An 18,583-nucleotide genomic window follows, 5' to 3' on the forward strand; every position below is an offset into this window, starting at 1 on the left:
TGTGTTTATTGATCTGTCAGAGAGATCTCTCAGGTTTACGCATGCTGGATCCAGACAGATCACATGATGGGATTGGGGTTTTCTTTCCGCTTACCAGAGGGGCGGGGCATCTTCGCAACTGGCCATTCAGAAAACAAAGACGAACTCTTGGAAATGCTGCGATTGGTCATCAGAAAACGTAAACCCGTCCTTGCTCCTCCTTGCTCAGGGCGTATTTAATTTTATTTTCAGATTATTAATAAAATCAGTGAAATCTACTTCAAAACTATTCAAAAAATATATCCAACCGACCAGTTCGCAGTAGATATAAAGAAAGTAGATTTTTCTAATTCTTGTGTTTTTTGCGGAATGGATGTTGACATTGTTTTGCGTTTGTTTGTTTGTTTTAATTGTGTGTATGTTAAACATTTCTGGTTTCATTTAATGTATATTTAATTTACTGAGTGGTCATAGAATTAATATAAAGAAAAGAAACGTCATATTTAATAAGACAAAAAAGATATAGATAAGAATCTCCTGTTTATGTTAAATCTTTTGATATTATTAGGTAAGTTTCACATGGTAATTGTTGTTGTTATGTATACCCGCTCTTGTTCTTTATTTGTTTTTTTCCTCTCCTTTCTCTCATTTCTTTCTAAAATGGGAATATCCTATAGTAAGATTTGCTATATATATATATATATATATATATATATATATATATATATATATATATATATATATATATATATATATATAATTATTATTATTATTATTATTATTATTATTATTCTAAAAAACTATATAAATGATATACATGCAATCAAATAAATAAACAAACAAATAAATAAATAAATAGAGTCTCTGTCTCTTGGGGGCCACTTATACAAATTTATTATGTATATTTATGCTTAAAAATATACATTTTCAGGAAACGTGAAACCGTTGATTTTCATAGTAGACTATAAGTAGGCATATTGTATCCTACTGTGGATGTGGCTACCAAAGTATGTAAAAAAATAACTTTTTTGGATCAGCAGAAAAAAAAGAGTAAATTTTAGGTATATTTTCATTTTGTGCTGAACTAGTGCTTCTTCTTAATTTAATATAAACAATTCTTCGCAATGCATAGTCTGTAATTCTAACCTGAAAACAACAGCACATTTATTTTTAGAATGCAATTTTGTAGAAAGATTTTGGACAGGAATATATTGGCTTGTCTTCTCAGCCTACAAAACCTTTTTGATTTTAAGACAATTAATTAATTTATTGTTTTTGATGTGGGAGTTAGATTGTAAAGAAATGGAAAATATGTTAAAAAATATTTAACTCTTTGTGTTACATCTGCACAAATGTAGTTATTCAGTGTTTGCCTAATTTTAGAACATTTTGTATTGACTTGAAACTTTATTATGAATCTGTCTGCCTATCGCAAAATAAGAAAGCTGCTAAAACAACTGAACTGCAAAAAAAAAAAATAATAATAATAATATTAGCATCATGATCATTACCTTTAAGTTATCAGATCTCTTTTGGTACGCTTGTGTAACATTCCTAATAATCCAAATATAGTTTGAGATATATTTATATATATAAATATATTTTTTTTCTTTGAATATTTGTTTTTCTTTGTATTGTTTTTTTTCTTATACCTTGAACGTTATCATTTTTGTTACTAGATTTACAATTATTATGTATAAATTGTATTCAGGTCACACAATGTTAGCACAAATTAATGTTTTATGTATTCCCTGTTACTGTATTATATTCTGTACAGGGCACCACCTAGTGGTGTAATTTAGAATACATCACAGTTACTTATGTTAATAATAATAATAATAATAAAATAATAATAATAATAATAAAAGTCCTTCTTCTTCCACTGCGCATGCGCGTTAAACCTTTCAACTGATGTATTTCCTGGGCGGAACCACATGGCGGCCTCCATATCAAAACAGAGCTGTGCTACACGAGGATAGTTTTGTCAAGGCAGAGTAAGCAAGTGACACTGAACATCATGCGATTGTCGCTTGCTAGGAGTACCTGATAATTGTAAAGTCAACTGTCGTAGATTAAACATATAGATATGGATCTCCGTAGCAAAGGCGACACGTCGGTTGGAGAGGTGATGGAGGCTGACCCACGCGCGGAACTGATCTTCGAGACCCCGCCGCCTGATGTTGTCAGCTCCATCAACGCCTGCTTTGAGGAGATCGACAGCGCCCTGAAGATAAGAAGAGACCCGTCTGTGCACAGCCCTCCTTCAGACAGGTAAGAAAAGACTTGTAGCTACTAGTTAATGGTATTCGTAAATGTTTGCAGGGCTCCCATGTGTTATGGAAATTCTGGAATATTTTGTCATTTAAATTGAGGCAAAGTTAGTTGTATATCCACAATTTCACTAATTTTGACTTGCTCAACCTTAATAATATCATTAAAGTATTCTATGCAAATTCTAAATGTTGATATTAGTAGAATACTACCAAAGAGCAACATATACTCAATTAAATAGTGCTTATGTTATATTCATATATTAACATGTGATTTCAGTTCAAATATTCAAGGTACCATGGTAACCCACATAGCAAAATCTCTCTGGCCCAGCTCTGGCCCACACAATCAGGTTTTGCTTGGCCCACATGCCGCAGTGAATTACGGTACATGACTGGACCAAATCTGGCTTCCAGACAAGGGCCAAACACAGACCATATCTGGGCCAAGTCTCAGCCAAGTTAATAACTCATAACTGGGCCTGAACTGGGCCAGATAGGTTGGTGTGTCACGATTGCAATGAAATTGATAAACCCATGGAGTGATGCTCTTTAGGCACACTATGGGCACGCTTTTTCTCAAAGTGACCTGATTGGTAGAATTTTTTGTCTTTACTCAAAAATGATTTTAGTGTATTTTAAATGTGGGTCAAGACTGGTCAAACTCACATGGCCCACTTATCAAATTTTTAAATCTGGGCCAAATACTACGTTTTACATCTGGCCCAAATCTTGTGTGCCGCCTTAAAAACGGTGCCACCTCTGCCAAACCCGGGCCATGTTTGGCCCACATGCTGTATGCCAGTGCCGGATGTATGCCTGCTGTGCCAGCTTTATGCCAAATCTGGGCCAGAATTCTTTGCTACTAGGGAAACAATATACAGAGCTGGTCACAAGTTGTCATAGAATGAATTTGCGATTATAAAACCAACTTTACCTCATTCGTTTATTTTTTTTTTTTTGGCTAAAGTCCCTTTATTAATCAGGGATTGCCACAGCGGAATGAACCGCAAACTTATCCAGCATATGTTTTACGCACGTATGCTGCGGACAATTTAGCTTACCCAATTCTCCTATAGCGCATTTCTTTGGACCTGTTGGGGAAACCGAAGCACCCAGAGGAAACCCATGCGAACACAGGGAGAACATGCAAACTCCACACAGAATGCCAACTGACCCAGCCGAGGCTCGAACCAGCGACCTTCTTGCTGTGATGTGACAGCGATACCCACTGCGCCACACCATGCCACCCTCAACTTTACCTCAATTCATTTTTAAAATTGTATATTCCAGTCATTATAAGGAATTTTATGTTTTATAAATGGTTCCCGCTTGTAAAATTAGGCCTTGAGGTATTTCCTAACAATTTTATTTTTTAATTGTGTGAATGTGTGTGTGAATGCGAGAGTGTATGGGTGTTTCCCAGTACTGGGTTGCAGCTGGAAAGGCATCCTCTGTGTAAAGAATATGCCGGAATAGTTGGTGGTTCATTGCGCTGTGGCGACCCCTGATAAATAAGGGACTAAGCCAAAGGAAAATGAATGAATGAATGTTATGTTTGTAATATAATATACGCATGTTTTCTCAAGTACTGTATCTTCTGCATTCTCCTCTACAGTGACTCTGAAAGCCTGTTTATAACACAGTCTGTGACGAAAGTAGTTCACACTAAAAGACGACTCCGATCATCTAAGAAACCAGACTCCATCTCTGATGACTCCGGGTATGTGAGAGAAAGGAGACTCTCGGAGAACCAACAGACTGAATGTGAGGAGGAAAGCAGAAGTCTACGTTCTTCACGCCGCAAAAGATCAAAATGGGAGATGTATGCCTCCGCTCGCAAAGCTACGTTTCCCTTTTTGATGAAATCACTCAAAACACAACATCTGCCTATTAGGAAGCACCAGATTCTGGAGGTTGGGTTTTGTTCATGTGCTGTTTATGCATATCATTTTATAATTTATTTATTTATTTATAATATATTATGATATTACTGTTTAAAGAGCTCTTATTATGCATTAGAAGGGGTCATATTTTGGTTTATTTTTACCTAATTATCCCAACGACTCCCATATTATTCGTTCAGCGATTTCATTTGTTCCCAAACCCCTCCTTTAGCGTGTAAACAACAACAGAGGAAACACTGAGAAGGAAAGTGGTCAGTCGCCACAATTTGCTCCCACCAGACCTGAGATCTCACTCATACCCACAAATTCCTCTGAATGGTGGAGGACACCATATATAAACAATAGTCGCAAGCTGCGATGACGACCCTTTCCCCTCCTCCTCCACCTCAAAATGGTTATAAAGTTGGGTGAAGTTTGCATATTTCGCAGAGCTAAAAACAAGACAATTTCTTCCATCGTGGCTTGTGTGGCGCAGATGTTTAAACCCACATTTACGCATAGACAACACTGTAAAGTGTATGGCAAATGTAAACACGAATCAGATATGGGTCACAATTAAAAGAATATGTAAATGGACAGGCAAACAAAAATCAATTATAGACAGCAAATCGGAGTTGGGCATCAAGAGCTGACAGTGTAAACGGGGCCTTTGTGTTCGCTATGAAAGAAAAAACATATCAAATGTTTGTCGTAGTCATGACTCTAAAATGTGATATGATTATTTAAATGATATGCGCTCTTTCGGTTTCACTTTTCACTACCGAATGTGCTCATGTCATGGCTGTCATAACTTTTGAGTTCAATTTGCAACAAACTGAATGTGATTTAAAACATTATTACCTGTTATTAACAGCCTATGCAGGTTCTGTTCACTAAACTAGACATCGTTAACATTAGGGCATTTATTTTTACCTAATTATCCCAACGACTCGCATATTATTAGTTCAGCGATTTCATTTATTCCCAAACCCCTCCTCAGCATGATGCTGATCTTTGCTGATTGGTCCGATGACCCAGTCTGTAACAATTAGTCGACTACGTTTAGCCCGAGACAGATAGAATCACCCACCATGGCCCAATGCAGTTTAACACTAGCATATTACTCTATTCCTAACCTTGACACACATTCAGTATTAATTCGCACAGTGGCAAAAGCTGAACTATTTCGAAACTTGACCGCCATACGCGTGTAGAAACAGCTGACGGTGGCCATAGCAAAGACAAATGGCAGAGGATCATGAGATCACAAACACGTTTAAATCCGTAAAGAAAGCAGGACGTGTTGCATTTCCAACTTGGTTTTAGATGCGATATGAGAATATAAAGTTAACCAGATATAGTACAAGCCACATGGAGCGGTTACAAGTAACAAAGTAACAAGTAGTTTTGCAAGCTAGAGAAAACAAGGAGGCAACCATTTTAATCGCACTTACTTACACTTGTGAAATGGGGGAAAAATACATCAATAGTCTTTTCTGATCCTTTCTTTAACATGGTAAGCGTGTAAATTGCTGAAGCACTCGTCAGAAAAATGACAGGAACACAGCACAAGGCTGGGGCTATAATGCTGAATGTTTTTGCAAAAATAAACTTCAACCACTGACTCTTCACAGCCTCATCTTAGGGTAGGGAAAATAACACCAACTTTCCCTCACACTTCAGAGCACAGCGTCTTCGTGACATGATTAAACCGGGATCTGCTACAGTGTTTGTCTTACTCTTTTTCTTTCTATAGTGTTTGTGGGCGGGGCAGGGGGTTTCAATTTTCCCGGGTTGGGAAATGGGCGCGGCATGAGTTCTATATTGATATCACGCCAACACGGCTAAAGATTCGTTACCCCAACAATTCACTTAAACAAATCCGAGTAGACTCTTTTATAGATTAAGCAATAGTTTTAAACACTGTGCACTTTCAGATTTAAGCTTTAGCTGGATATTTCACTACACTCAGAGCTGCGTTACACATTGCATGGAAGTTCATTTTTAAAAAACCATAATAGGGGCTCTTTAATACGTAATTAAATGATGGTTGTTAAATTATTTATTTGTATACGTGAAAATTTTGTTGTTTTATTGTTTTTGTTTTTGTTTTTTTAGAATTCAGAAGTTGGTGGGTTCTTCAAATGTATTAAGAAAATCAAGACCGGTTCTGTGAAGATGGGAAAAGTGATCAGTTCACACTTGTTTCAGTCTCCGTAAGTCCTCATATAAAACAAACCAAACACATATAATTGTACATTTACGCTTGACCATTTTTAATTTAAATACTGTAATTTTAGGATAAGTGATTCATCAGAGGAAGAGGACCAAAATAGTGAGCATGACGTCATATCAGTGGTATGTCTTTTCTGTGGAGATGTATAATAATGCAATTAGAGCTGCACGATTCTGGCTAAAATGAGAATCACAATTTTTTTTCTTGGCTTAAAATCAAGATCACGATTTTTTCACGATTCTGTAGATGTAAAATAAAGATTAATATGAGTAGGCTATTATTACTGTAATTCTCAAAGTATGGTAAAACATGTAGCTTTGCTGTTTTTTAAAATGCTACATTTTGTAAAGACTTGTGATGGTGGACTTGAATAGACTTTAACTTTGTCCTGTTTGCTAATTCACAGTTAAGTGATGACATCAGAATTTAACTATTCATAATTCTGAAGTTGAATTATTATGTTTGAGACTTATATGCTTGTCATTTGTCCTTGAAAAAACTATTAGACTATTTTATTTACTGGTAATACGAGCCATTTGACATTATATTTAACATTTATATAGGCATTATATGTAGTAGTTCTACTGACCCAGTAAACATTTATTTTCATGCACAACACTTTGGCCCTGTATACACTGCCAGTTAAATGTGACCCAATTCTGATTTTTTTTTTGCTCGTTTGACACAAATTGGATCTGTATGATCGTGTAAACACGAAAAATGCATGCATTTGGATATTCAGAGATCAGTTTCAAGCTTATATGTGGATATAAATCAGAAATGTGACAATGCGACCATCATGTAAAGAGGCAGATCAGATTTATTGAGGCATTCCATTTTGTACGTCATCAAACTTGTGACATTGTGGTATTTCTCCACGGTTTAATGACGTTGTAGAGCGTGTGTGGAGATGTCGACGGGGTAAACAACAACAGAGGAAACACTGAGAAGGAAAGTGGTCAGTGGCCACAATTTGCTCCCACCAGACCTGAGATCTCTCTCATACCCACAAATTCCTCTGAATGGTGGAGGACACCATATATAAACCATAGTCGCAAGCTGCGACGACGACCCTTTCCCCTCCTCCACCTCAAAAGGATTTTAAAGTTGGGTGAAGTTCACATATTTCCCAGAGCTAAAAACAACAATTTCTTCCATCGTGGCTTGTGTGGCGCAGATGCTAGAACCCGCCTTTAGGCATGCGCAACACTGTAAGTTGTATGGCAAGTGTAAACCCATGAATCGGATTTGGGTTACAATAAAAAGAACGTGTAAATGGACAGGCAAAAAAAATCAGATATAGGCAGCAAATCGGAATCAGGCATCAAGACCTGACAGTGTAAACCGGGCCTTTGTGTTTGCTATGAAAGAAAAAAACATACCAAATGTTTGTCGTAATGATGACTCTGAAATGCAATATGATTATTTAAATGATGTGCACACTTTCGGTTTCACTTTTCACTGCCGAGTGCGCTCATGTCATGGCTGTCGTAACTTTAAGTTCAGTTTGCAACAAACTGAATGTTATTTAAAGCATTATTTGTCGTTATTAACAGCCTATGCAGGGTCTGTTCACTAAAGTAGATATCATTGGAGGTAGGGCTGTGTAATTTGGGGGAAACATCTAATATGCGATTACGATTTGATTTGCAATTTAATTTTGTAGTAAAGCTTCAGCTTAATATTCTGTATTGCTAAAATGCAGTGAGTGTTAGTTAAAAAAAGGAACTTTAAAAGATATTAACAAACTCCAACTTTAATTCAAATTTGTTTAGAAGTATTCAGAAATTAAACACTCATTTTTCTCTAGAGCAAACAGTAGTGAGGGATGGCATTAGTTCGCTCTGAAATTGTACTTTGTTGTTGCTCCCTACTAGATTGAGTGTCACTGCCAATACTTTTAGTTGATTTTTTAGCAAGGCACTTCTCATATGGCTGCCTGTGGTGCTTTTTTAGGTGCTGGTTGTTGTATTTGCTTGTGCTGTGGCAACAATTCTGCGACAGCTCTTACAAATGACCTGTTTTTGTTCGTTGTCTGCTACGTCTGAAATTCCCATATTACCTATGTCCTGTTTTTCTTTGATATAAATTCATCTATTAATGCTTCTGAAGGGGCAGACGCCATCATCCCACTTATCCGTGCTTTCCTGTTTGTTTGTTCATTCGTTCGTTTGTTAGTTTGTTTGTTTTTTGGGCTTTCTGCATAGTTCGGTCACGCAATTCTGATTGGGCAGAATGAAAGTGTGCTCACTCAATTGGCTAGTAAGACTGCCACACACAGACGGCAGTGATGCATTTGCTCTGGGTGGGGGATATTAGCACACGCACTCAAGCGAACTAGCGGATGCGTTGAGTATAAACCAGGTTTAAGCAGTCTGCATGCCTAGATATTTGATTTTATACACCTAAATTAATTACTTGGAGCGGTCCCCCAAAATGTAGGCAATCTAGTGTCGTTAATTTTAGGGTGCTTTCACACCTGCCTTGTTTAGTTCGTTTAAATCAAACTAGGGTTTGTTTTCCCTCTTGGTGCTGTTCGTTTGGGCAGGTGTGAATGTAGCAATCGCACTTGAGTGCGCACTAAAAGCAGACCAGAAACAAAAAAACTGTCTCTTTGAAGAGATCGCCTCGATACGCTATTAAACGAACCCTGGAGCGATTCTATTGTGGTGAGAACATGATCCAAACTAGAACAGACCCAACCGCAAAAAGGACTGCACCTTTTTGGACTATTAAAGCTGCCGTATTCCGATATGCTGTGCATTATGGTATGTCGATGAAAAATTTTTGTTGACAGATTTTTTTTTTAACAGAGAGAGATAGAGGGGAAAAACTTTACCTGATGGATCGTTGGTAATATTTCTGAAAGTTGACCATGTCACAGCTTAGCAAAATTTAATTCACGCCACCTCCTGAAGTGACTTGCGATGGGCATTCAGCGTTTACAATGCATTAAAACATTGTTTTCCAGCCACAGCCGCGCCTCATCCTCGAAATGTATAGTTTGTCTAAAGTGATTTATACAGACTACATAGTATACTATGAGCAGGGATACAATCAGCCAACGCAGTCGTCTTATTCATAGTAAAAATTAACATTTCGTGTCTGCTGGTTTGTTTACTTGCCTGGAGTTCCATTGGCATCTTCCCGCATGTTAAATCTGACTAATCGAAAAGCAGTTTGGGAAATACATTCAATAACATCTGGCCAATGAGTGATGTGGATTTTGTCACATGACTGCACTTTGGCGACTGTTTCTGACCAAAGCAATCAGTGTGGTGTGAAAAGGACCCAAAAACAGCAGAAAAATGCAACAATGTATCATTTGTTGTCCATGGTTCGGACCACAGATGTGAAAGCACCCTTACATAATAAAAGTTTCATAAAACAATTATTATGGTTTCAAAAATATATTTCATACATTTTATAACAATACAGTAATCAGTTGTTTTCGTTTGGCTTTATTTCAGGATAAAGCCCTTTTTGTTCCAGGTTACAAAAGAGGAATCAACTTCAAATGGTTGCCAGACTTTATCAGGGAGAGAAGGACTCTGGAAAACTATTTATCAAATGGCGTTGACAAGGAAAAGAAAACAGAACAAATTATCGAGTACAGACAACGAAATCAACATCCACAGAGAACTTCAGCCAAGGCATTATCAAAATCATCCCAGGTGTCCAAGAAGCCGAAAAAACAAGACACGCATGAGGTTTTAGCTTCTTGTTCAGATCATGAAGATCTTGAGATTGCCGAATGTGCTGAAAATTCACATGAAGGTCATAAAGTGGTTATCGAGGAGACACAGACACAAACTGTAGAAGAAGCATCGGCTCATTTGGAGCGCGAGGATGACCTTAACTGTAAAGTTGTCGAGTACAGAAAACGAAAGAGACATCCAAAGAGAACTTCAGCCAAGGCATTATCAAAATCATCCCAGGTGTCCAAGAAACCGAAAAAACAAGACACGCATGAGGTTTTAGCTTCCTGTTCAGATCATGAAGATTTTGAGAGTGTCGAATGTGCTGAAAATTCACATGAAGATCATAATGTGGTTATCGAGGAGACACAGAGACAAACTGTAGAAGAAGCATCGGCTCATTTGGAGCACGAGGATGACCTTAACTGTAAAAATCAGCCGGATGTTGACCAACCCAATGAAAGCAATTTCATTGGTCCACCCCAAGAGGGAGATATTTCCACGCAGAGTGATACTCAACAGACTGACAGTGACATCGGCTCCGTGGATTTATTCAGCCCATTGAACAGTCCAAAACGAGACGATCAAATTCCTAATACCACATCTATTACAGCAAACGTGGAGGAAAACGATCAAGACAGTGATGTGACACAGATAGAGAGTGAAGGACAACATGTGTCAACATTTACACAAGAAACACAGAAATGTTTTGCAAATGAGGAATATGACAGTGATGAAACACACATAGACACTGAATCTTTGTCCAGGTTTGAGCCAAGAACACCAAACAAACAGTTTACCAGTACTAAACACCCTGAAATCCCACAGTTTAGAGTTCAGAGTCCTAAACCACCCTCAAGGCAAGCGGAGACCGTGAATGTGCAACTATCTCCTAAACATTTACCACTATCTTATGTACCATTAAGTCAAGTCCCCATAAGTCCATGTGAAAATGCTATCGTAGGTCGACAAAAAACAATGGTTGAGACTGAAACCGATAGTCCGATGTTTAAAATCACTGGACCGAGTTTTCTTAAAAGAAAAAGAAAGAGAACGAAAGATAAAAATGCTGCTGCTGATTTCAAACAACATGATACCAATGGAGATGTTGGTCAGATGGTGAGTTGTCCTGGTGATGACATCACAGGACTTAAAGCAATACCCATAGAGAACATTGAAGCATGTGGAGTGGAACATGAAATGGCAATTGGAGAACAAACCGAAGAATTGGGTTTAAAGTCAAAGGAGCTCTTGGAGGAAAGTGTTTTATCTACGGTCAACAGTGCTAGCACAAAGAGTAAGAGGGAAAAGATGAATAAGTATAAGGTAAAAGAGTGTGAGGCTGTAGAGAATCAGTTGGTTGAGACATCCAAAAAAGCCAAAAAGAAGAAAAAGGACAAAGAGAGAATATCAACATCATATCCAGAGGAAAATAATCTTACAAACATCCAATCAAATGAAGCATTCGACTCCGCAGAGTTGAGAGTAAAAGAAGTGAATCAATCAAGTCAATTCCTTAACACTGATCAACGAACATGTGTACAGACCTCAGAGGAAATTACTGGTGAAACTGAATTAAAAAAGAAGACGACACGCCATGAGACGGATGACCCTCTTTATGAATCTGTTGGTCTGGATGTTACCTTAGCATCTCAGTTTGATGTTGGTCTCAGAATCGATGAACAACAGGAAGGTTTGGTCACTGAAGAAGGTGAGAGAGATGAACGTTTGCAGGGTAAAGCAATGAAGGTTGCCAAAGGCAAAAAGAAAATTCAGGACACAAGTTTTCAAGTTGATCATGACATTGGATTGGATAAACAAAGGTCAGATAGTGGAGCAAAACCAGCAAATTTGGATTTAGATGGTTTGGAAAGCTTAACGATTAAAAAGAAAAAAAAGAAGAAGAAGAAGAAAAAGCACAAATTAAAAGAGAAAACTGACCCCAAGCTTGATTTTGATTTTGACTACAATGTGCAATTGTTTCAGACTGATAGGTTACAAACTACAGATTCTGTGCTTTTGGACAGCACACATACCAATAAACAGAAAAAGAAGAAATTGAAATGTCAAAATGACACTGATCAGAGTTCAGATTTGAAGCAACTGCACGTTGTCGGCAGCAAATTACAAACTATTGATTTGCCAAAAACCGATAAACACATGGAAAGAACAGGAGTTAGCTCATCTGATGCACTTTTGGAGCACATGGATGACAGAACTCCAGGAATGAGAGAAAATAACACAATTCAGACCGATCAGATTGAGCATTTACAGACATCAGAAGAAGTGACAAGATGTTCATCACCCAGATTAAGCTCCGATAAGAAAAGAGAGAAAACATCTGTTCATCCAAATCTGGATGCAAGTTCTGTGTTTCAGTTTGATGGGTTCAAAGCAAATGAAGACCAGGCAATTACACAAAATACCCCAGAACATTTGGAAAATAATTCAGTAGGTCCTCCATCTCAAGTTGAGAACATCACAAATGTCAATTCTTCTGTGCTTTTAGATCACACGCACATGAATACACTGAGAGAGGGTCAATTAAAAGAGCAAAGCTACAAAGAGCTTGCTTTAGCTTTTGGATTGAAACAACTGTGCATTGTTGTCAATAAGTTAAAGACTACAGATTTGCCAAAAACCAACAAAAACATGGAAGGAACAGGAGTTGGGTCATCTGATGAACTTTTGAAGCACACAGATGATAGACCTCTAGAAATGAGAGAGAATAACGCAATTCAGACCAATCAGATTGAGCATTTACAGACATCAGAAAAAGTGAAAAGACATTCATCACCTCGAGTAACCAGATTAAGTTTTGCAAAGAAATGGATGAAAACATCTGTTGATTCAAATTTGGATGCAAGTTCTGGGTCTCAGTTTGATGGGTTGAATAGCATGGCAAAAGAAGACTGGACATTTTCACAAAACATGGATTTGCCTTTAAAAAGAACTAAAAATAAACAAAAAGACAAAGAGAGAATAGGAGTTAGCTCAGATGCACTTTTGAAACTCATGGATGATAGACCTCCAGAAATGAGAAAGAAGAACACAATTCAGACCAATCAGATTGAGCATTTACAGGCATCAGAAAAAGTGACCAGACGTTCATCGCCCCGTTTAACCAGATTAAGCTTAGCAAAGAAAATGGAGAAAACATCTGTTGATCGAAATCTGGATGCAAAATCTGGATCTCAGTTTGATGGGTTGAAAGAGGCTTCAAAAGAAGACCGGACAGCTCCACGAATCAGCATTGAAGAAAAGCAGAGTGATGCCATTTCCTCAGAAGGTTTAGAAAATAACCCAGCACATTTAGTTTCCACTAATAAAAGTGATTATGCAAGTCCTTCATCTCAAGTTGATAACATTGTTGGACTGCAGTCAGATGCCAATTCTGTGCTTTTGGACCGCACGCATACTGATAAACGGAAAAAGAAGAAGATAAAGCATAAATTAATAGAGCAAACTGACACACAGCTTACTTCAAAAGTTGATAACAATGTGCAGCCATTTCAGTCCATTGAGTTACGAACTATGGATTTAACTTCAAAAATAATTACAAATAAAAAACACAAAGACCAGGAAAGAACAGCATCTGATGCAGTTTTGAAACACTTAGATGATGGTCCTTCGGAAATGAGAGAGAATAACACTATTCAGTCTGATAATATTGAGCATTTACAGACATCAGAAGAAATGACAAGATGTTCATCACCCAGATTAAGCTCAAATAAGAAAAAGAAGAAAAAATCTGTTGATACAAATCTGGATGTGAGTTCTGGGTCTCAGTTTAATGGGTCGAATGGGACATCAAAAGAATACAGCAAAAACAGCACTGGTATCAGTTCTTCGGAGAGTATGCATACTAGTAAAGGAAGGAAGAAAAAGCAGAAATTAAAAGAGCAGGAGAATGTAGAGTCTGTTGGGGACAACGTTCATTCTGTTGAGCCGGATCAGTTCAGTGGATTACAAATAACCGAGATGACGACAAAAACAAAAAAGAAGAAAGATAAAAAGAGGAAAAAGCAAGCAAATGTAGAGGAGAATGACTTAAAAGGAATCTTGTCAAGTGAAGCTTTTAAAGCTTCTCAGACTGATCAACTTGAGCATATACAGACCTCTAAGAAAATTAAAGGTCAATCACCTAATGTCGCTGCATCAAAATCGGCGAAGAAGAAAAAGAAAAAAAGGAATGAGACTAAAGATCCTCAGTATGAATCCATGGATCTGGATTTGAGTTTAGCAAAAGAAGACCGGACAAGTACACAGAACCACTCTGGAGAAACGCAGGGTGATGGCAATGCTGTGGAACATTTGGAAATGAATCCAGCAGGCTTAATAAAGATTTCCAAAAAGAAAAAGAAAAGGGAGAATGCAGGGATAGTTCAACTTGATAACATCATTGGATTGCAGTCAGAAAGTTCTACAGACGTCAATTCTTCTGTGCTTTCGGACAGCACAGATACCAATAAACACAAAAAGAAGAAAAGGAAGACATTAAAAGAGCAGGATAATGTAGAGGCTGAAGGGGACGATGTCCATTCTGTTGACCCGGATAAGTTCAGTGAGTTACAAATAACTGAGATGACAACAAAAAAGAAAAGGAAGCATAAAAGATGTGAAGAGGAGCGTCGTTTACGAGACGTTTCATCAAATGAAGGTATTAAAGCACCTCAGACAAGTCAACTTGAGCATGTACAGACTTCTAAGGAAATTACTCAATGTCAATCACCCAATGTAGCTACATTTAAGTCAGAGAAGAAGAAACAGCAGAAAAGGGATGAGACTGAGGTACCGCAGTATCTGGATGCGAGTTCTGTGTCTCAGTTTGATGATGTCACTCGATTGAAAAAGCGAGCAAAAGAAGACCGCACAACCACACAAAACAGCTCTGAAGAAACACAGAATGATGATATTTCCTCAGAACAATTGGAAATGAATCCAGTGCATTTAATAAAAGTTTCCAAAAGGAAAAAGAAAAGGGAGAAGAAGGCAGGCTCTCCATATAAAGTTGATAACATTGTTGGATTGCAGTCAGGAGATTTCACAGATGTCAATTTTTCTCAGCTTTCGGACAGCAAACGAACTGATAAACAGAAAAAGAAGAAAAGGAAGAAATTAAAAGAGCAGGAGAATGTAGAGGCTGATGCTGACGATGTTCATTCTGTCGAGCCGGATCAGTTCAGTGGGTTACATATAACCGAACCGACAACAAAAAAGAAAAGGAAACATAAAAGATGTGTAGGGGAGAGTGGTTTACGAGACATTTCATCAAACGAAGCTTATAAAGCTCCTCAGACCAATCAGCTTGAGCATATACAGACTTCTGAGGAAATTACTCCATTTCAATCACCTAATGTAGCTGCATTAAAGTCAGCGAAGAAGAAAAAGAAGAAAAGGGATAAGACTGTGGAACCTCAGTGTCTGGATGCGAGTTCTGTGTCTCAGTTTGATGATGTGAAAACGCGAGCAAAAGAAGACCAGACACTTACACCAAACAGCTCTAAAGAAACACAAGGTGATGACAATGCTGTAGAATGTTTGGAGATGAATCCAGCAGGCTCAATGAAGGTTTCAAAAAAGAAAAAGAAAAGAGAAAATGCAGCTTCTCCATATAAAGTTGATAACATTGTTGGATTAGAGTCAGGGAATTCAGCAGACGTCAGTTCTTCTGTGCCTTCAGACAGCACAGATACCAATAAACACAAAAAGAAGAAAAGGAAGAAATTAAAAAAGCAGGAGATTGTAGAGGCTGATCTACAGACGTCTGAGGAAATTATTCAGTGTCAATCACCTAATGTAGCTACATTAAAGTCAGTAAAGAAGAAAAAGGATGAGACTAAGGAACATCATTGCCTGGATGCAAGTTCTGTGTCTCAGTTTGATGATGTCTCTCGGTTAAAAAAGCGAGCCAAAGAAGACCGCACAACCATACAAAACAGCTCAGAAGAAACGCAGAGTGCTGACATTTCCTCAGAACAACTGGAAATGAATCCAGCACATTTGATAAAGGTTTCCAGAAGGAAAAAGAAAAGAGAGAATGGAGGATCTCCAAGTCAAGTTGGTAACATTGTTGGATTGCAGTCAGGAAATTCCACAGACATCAGTTCTTCTGTGCTTTCGGACAGCACACGTACCGATAAACAGAAAAGTAAGCAAAAGAAGAAATTAAAAGAGCAGGAGAATGTAGAGGCTGATGCCGACGATTTTCATTCTGCAGAGCCGGATCAGTTCAGTGGATTACAAATAACTGAGATGACAACAAAAAAGAAGAAGAAACATAAAAGATGTGTCGAGGAGAGTGGTTTACGAGACATTTCATCAAATGACGCTTTTAAAGCTCCTCAGACCAATCAACTTGAGCATGTACAGACTTCTGAGGAAATTACTCAATGTCAATCACCCAATGTAGCTGCATTAAAGTCAGAGAAGAAGAAAAAGAAGAAAAGGGATAAGACTGATAAACCTCAGTGTCTGGATGAGAGTTCTGTGTCTCAGTTTGATGATTTTAAAAAACGAGCAAAAGCAGACCGCACAACTACACACAACAGCTCTGAAGAAACGCAGAAGGACGACATTTCCTCAGAACGTTTGGAATTAAATCCAGCACATTTAATGAAGGTTTCTAAAAGGAAAAGAGAGAATAAAAGTCTTGGATTGCTTTCAGAAAACACTGCCGACCTCAATTCTTCCTCGCTTTTGGACAGCACAGATACCGATAAACACAAAAAGAAGAAAAGGAAGAAATTAGAAGGGCAGGAGAATGTAGAGGCTGATGTGGACGATGTTCATTCTGCAGAGCCGGATCAGTTCAGTGAGTTACAAATACCCGAGATGACAACAAAAAAGAAGAAGAAACATAAAAGATGTGTCGAGGAGAGTGGTTTAAAAGACATTTCATCAAATGAAGCCTTTAAAGCTCTTCAGACCAATCAACTTGAGCACATAGAGACGTCTGAGGAAATGACAATAAAAACAGTGAAGAAGGAAAAGAAAAAAAGAGATGCGACTGAGGAACCTCATTATAAATCCGTTGATCTGGATGTGAGTCCTACAGAAAGTACTACAGAAGCTAAATTAAATCCCACCAAGCACAAAAAGAAGAGGAAACAAAGTTTTTCTGGCAGTCACGATGCTCATGAAGCACCTGAGAGGAAGAGGAAGAAGGACAGAAACTGATTGCGTCACAAATGGAGGTGGAAAGTTCTGATGTTACAACATTCCTTGAAAAAGTCTCAGATCCTGATGTTGAAATCACCCGAGACCATTCCAAAGAAACCAAAGGGTGTCACAAACAAGCAAATGTAGAGTACACAGGCCTCAAACTGATTTCCTGGAGAGGGCAGCTTTGCTCAGTTTTGCTCCAATCCTATCAGACATAGCTGATCCGAGTGATCAAGGTGTCCAAAAGAGTCTTGAACACCTTGATTAGTCGGATCAGCTGTGTTTGATCAGGGTTGGAGCAAAACTGTGCAGAGCTGCGCCCTCCAGAAACTGAGTTTGAGGCCTGTGGTATAGTTTTGAACCAGAAACCATACAAATTAAGAGAACTGACTCCGTCAAACAGTAAAAGGATAGTGTTGTTTGATAGCAAGTTCCTACAGATATTAGAAAAGGATGGAAGATAGAAAATATAATAAGAAAATAAGGATTTTCCATGACAGCTGACTCGCATACAGGAGTAGATTCGGATTACACACCCACAATGACCTAAAACTGAAGCAAAGGTGCCTGGACAGGTTCTGTTCAAACTGAGTGTCATGCTAATGTCATTGTTCAGTTGCACAAAAGGCATGATGCATATGAAGAGAATGACGTAATGATAGAAACCAGGAAAGGGAACAATAGAGTTATCGTGGAACAAGTTATTGCATAGGCAAAATTCTTAAATATATACATATGTTTGCGGTATAAAGGAAGTATGCCATTCATAATGACGATGGTGTATCTGCTAAGAATGAACACATGGCAGGGACCATGAAAAAAACCCATTATGCATCCGTTCATATGTTCTGGTTTTGGAGCTACAAGAATAGAAAAATAAACCGTTCATAGTCTTTAAGAGAAATTATAAATGTAAAAGAGAAGCTCTGGTAATGACAAATGGTCATGAATGATAAATATAAAAGCAGCGAGTTAATTTTTAAACCCTTTTATTTTTGTAATATTCTGTTTGGTTTCATTTCGATGGAGATGAAATTGAGAGTTTTGACACATGAATGTGCAATATCGTTGCTGATGTGTTGTAGATTGATCCGTGATCTTATAGATCAGTGGCTTTATTTTTTTATGATGATTGTCATTCAGGTCATTTTTCAATGTTTTATTGAATTGTTCAGTCATTGTGTTGCCAGAGCATTGTTTTTTTTATTATTATGATCAGAGTATTTTTATATAGCACGAGTGTTTCATTGGAGTTATTGTGCCTTTACTAATTTGTTCATTTTTATTCACAATTTATGCTACTCTGCAACAGAGAAATAAAACAACATGTTTCTGCTCATGTGAAACTGA

General features: G+C 37.8%; 1 protein-coding gene across 2 annotated transcripts; it reads left to right on the forward strand.

The window, feature by feature from the left end:
• Positions 1–1,901: 1,901 nt before the first annotated feature.
• pho (phoenix) lies at positions 1,902–18,583 on the forward strand. Of its 2 annotated transcripts, none has more exon segments than NM_001441404.2 (5): positions 1,902–2,250; positions 3,329–4,165; positions 6,254–6,351; positions 6,436–6,493; positions 9,842–18,583. In NM_001441404.2, coding segments are annotated over 4 exon segments (7,938 nt in total). In that variant the 5' UTR covers positions 1,902–2,250; positions 3,329–3,790; the 3' UTR covers positions 17,249–18,583.

Source organism: Danio rerio, chromosome 5, assembly GCF_052040795.2.
Source record: "Danio rerio strain M-AB ecotype USA chromosome 5, GRCz13ab, whole genome shotgun sequence".
Classification (NCBI taxonomy): domain Eukaryota; kingdom Metazoa; phylum Chordata; class Actinopteri; order Cypriniformes; family Danionidae; genus Danio; species Danio rerio.